Source organism: Sapajus apella, unplaced genomic scaffold (assembly GCF_009761245.1).
Source record: "Sapajus apella isolate SASKATOON/1434 unplaced genomic scaffold, GSC_monkey_1.0 scaffold60, whole genome shotgun sequence".
Lineage (NCBI taxonomy): Eukaryota > Metazoa > Chordata > Mammalia > Primates > Cebidae > Sapajus > Sapajus apella.
Window position 1 is genome coordinate 13,725,306 of NW_022437000.1, and position 2,996 is coordinate 13,728,301.

At 63.6% G+C, this 2,996-nt stretch overlaps 1 protein-coding gene across 1 annotated transcript in view; it reads right to left on the reverse strand.

Moving 5' to 3' along the window:
* GAS6 (growth arrest specific 6) overlaps window positions 1–2,996 on the reverse strand; it is a 39,112-nt gene that overhangs the window by 10,963 nt on the left and 25,153 nt on the right. The window contains exons 6-7 of the mRNA XM_032246331.1: window positions 2,413–2,535; window positions 939–1,061 (exon numbers count right to left, since the gene is read on the reverse strand). Coding sequence (XP_032102222.1) covers window positions 939–1,061; window positions 2,413–2,535 — 246 coding nt within the window. The remainder of the gene's footprint in view (window positions 1–938; window positions 1,062–2,412; window positions 2,536–2,996) is intronic.

Sequence of the window (2,996 nt, forward strand, 5' to 3'; positions counted from 1 at the left end):
GTGAGAGGGGAGGCCGGGCAGAGGGACCTGGTGGTGAGAGGGGAGGCTGGGCAGAGTGGTGCAGCAGTGGGCAGGGGAGGCCTCAGCATTGTGCCGCCCACCACAGGATCACACATCGACTGCTCAAAGTACACACAAGGTACACTCGACGAATCACGTGCAGAATCTAAGGCATGCAGCTGTGGGGGTCACGTTCCCCCAGCGGAAAGCTAGGATTGCACCCCTGCCTGCTCCTGTCCCGGCTGTTTCCTGAGGGGACGAAAGTGCTGCAGACATCCCAGGAGGAAGGGCGCCCCCAACAAGCCAGATTCAGTCCCGCTGCCTGCCGGGCTGGCGTAGAGCCGGGTCTAGGAAGCACGGGGCTGCTGTGCCGGCAGGTGTTGCCGGGAGCACAGAGGGGCCGGAAAACAGCCGTGGTGGGAGACGGAGGTCAGTGCAGGCGGTTGGGCCTCCCCACCCTCCGCGCCTACTCAGCGCCACTGTTCCCATCACTGCCATGCCCCCTCTGAGGCTTTGGCAGCCTACAGGGTCCCTCATGGCAGCTGCAAAGAGAACAGTTGACGGAGGCTTGCTGCTCCCCTCCCTTAGGACGTGAGAAGGGGGCCCACAGCACAGCAGCATTGGGGAGAGGCCCTGTCCGCTGAAATGGCTCTGGGTCCCTCCTCCATATCTATGCAGGCAGAGAAGGCGCGTGTGTACACGCGATGTACATGCATGTGTATGGGTACCTTCGTGTGCACAAGGGGGCATGTGTGCCTGTGTGTGCATGTGTGTGGGGGCACGGTGGTAGAAGAGGCCACGACCAGGCTGATGGAAACAGAAAGAGACTTTCTTTCACTGGAGGTGCCGGCTCAGGCAGTGACTGGCACCCGCATCTGCATCTGGGCTTGGGGGTCAGAGGAGGAGAGAAGTCGAGGGTGACCGCGAGGCGTGGGTACCTCGGCAAGCCTTCTCCTGGGAGCTGTACGCGAAGCCCTTGTCACAGACGCAGGAGTAGGAGCCGGGCAGGTTCTTGCAGCGCGCCTCCCCGCAGGCCTCTGCCTCCACGCACTCATCTATGTCTGCAAGCAAAAGCGCCAAATGCAGCGCTGGGCGCCACACCCCGGCTCGGCGGGGCCCACGCAATTCCCTCCCCCCCTCCCCTGATCCGGCAGGTCCCGGGTGTTGGGGGCGTGCTTCTGAGCCAGGCCCGGCTGGGAAGGCTGACTTCAGCCCCCCAGATGGAGAGCTGGGAGGGGCACTGCGTGGTCTCGGGGTGAGGGCGGTGGTGCAGGCCGTGCTGTTCCATTTAAACAACCGTGCGACAGGATACAGAAAGTAACCCCCTGGGGACACTTGAAACTAAAATCCCACCCCCAAAGAGAAGCGTTACTGGTTTCCATCAATTTTCACTACTGGTTGAAGCTACAACCCTAAGACTTGAGCATCTAATGTGAGACAGACACCGTTCACTGTCAGGCACCCCAGGGTGCAAGGGGCAACCATGAAATGAAGAGACCTTTAGTCAGCAGAGGAGGAGCATGGAGAAAGAGGAGGGGGAGAAGGAGGGGGAAGGAGGAAGAGAGGGGGAGGAGGAAGAGGAGGAGGGAAAGGAGGGGAGGAGGGGGGAGGAGGAGGAGAGGACGATGAAGAGGAGAGAGAGGAGAGGAGGAGGGAGAGGAGGGGGAGGAGGAGGGGAAGAGAATGAAGAGGAGGAAGAGGAGTGAAGGGAGGAAGAGAGGGAGGAGGGGGAGGGAGGAGGGGAAGAGGGGGAGGGTGGACGAGGAAGAGGGGGAGGGGAGCACTAAGAACTACACCCAGAATTCTCAGGGGCAGGCCTGGGCATGTCCACATCCCAGGGCGGGAGGGAGGAGGACACTGCTCCCCTTGCAAAGTGGCAAACCCCAGCAGCAGCCGCCGGGACAGCGTCGGGGGTGGGGGGCACATTTGCAGTGATGTTCCCCGGTGTCCTGGGGCTCCCCAGCTCTGGCCCTGGGCCAAGCTGAAATAGGAAGGGAAGTGGGGAGGGCAGGGCTATGTTCACAGAGGAAACAGAAGGAGACCATGACGAGTGGTTCTGGAGGCGCTGGGGAGAGTAGACAAGGAGGACCCTAGGCAGGAGCGCTGACCCCTGAGCTCGCTGAACAGCTGCTGGGAGCACTCCCGGGCTCCTCGAGGTTCTGGGGGCTGGATGAGGCCCCACAGCCAGGAGTGTGGCCTCAGGGCCTAGGCCGCCACCCTCAGTCCTGGCCCTCGGATGCCAGGTGAATCATCCTGGTACGGTGCCGGGCGGCTGCTTGTGCAGTCTCTGCAGGACACCCCATCCCATCCAGAACCACAGGAACCCGGCCAGCAGCAGCCTGTTGCAGAAGAGCAGACTTGACCAAAAGGAGAAGGTAGGGAGAGGAGAGAAGCCTCACTCCAGGGCCTCACCTTGGCAGGTCCTGCCGTCAGAGGAGAGCGCGAAGCCGCTGTGGCAGGCACAGTGGAAGCTGCCCGGCTTGTTGTGGCAGATCTGGAGGCAGCCCCCATTCTCCCGGCTGCATTCGTTGACATCTGGGAACAAAACAAGCACAGGCCTGAAGGGGAGCCTAGAGGCGCAGAGCCCTGTCTAGAGCAGGGAGGGAGCCCAGGGGAGCCCAGGGGTGCACAACCCCGTCTGGAGCAGGGAGGGAGCCCAGGGGAGCCCAGGGGTGCACAACCCCGTCTGGAGCAGGGAGGGAGCCCAGGGGTACACAGCCCGTCTAGAGCAGGGAGGGAGCCCAGAGGTGCAGAGCCCCGTCTAGAGCAGGGAGGGAGCCCGGGAGTGCACAGCCCCGTCTGGAGCAGGGAGGGAGCCCGGGGGTGCACAGCCCCGTCTGGGGCAGGGAGGGAGGCCGGGGGTGCAGAGCCCCATCTGGGGCAGGGAGGGAGGCCAGGGGTGCACATCTGGAGCAGGGAGGGAGCCCGGGGGTGCACAGCCCCGTCTGGGGCAGGGAGGGAGCCCAGGGGTGCACGTCTGGAGCAGGGAGGGAGCC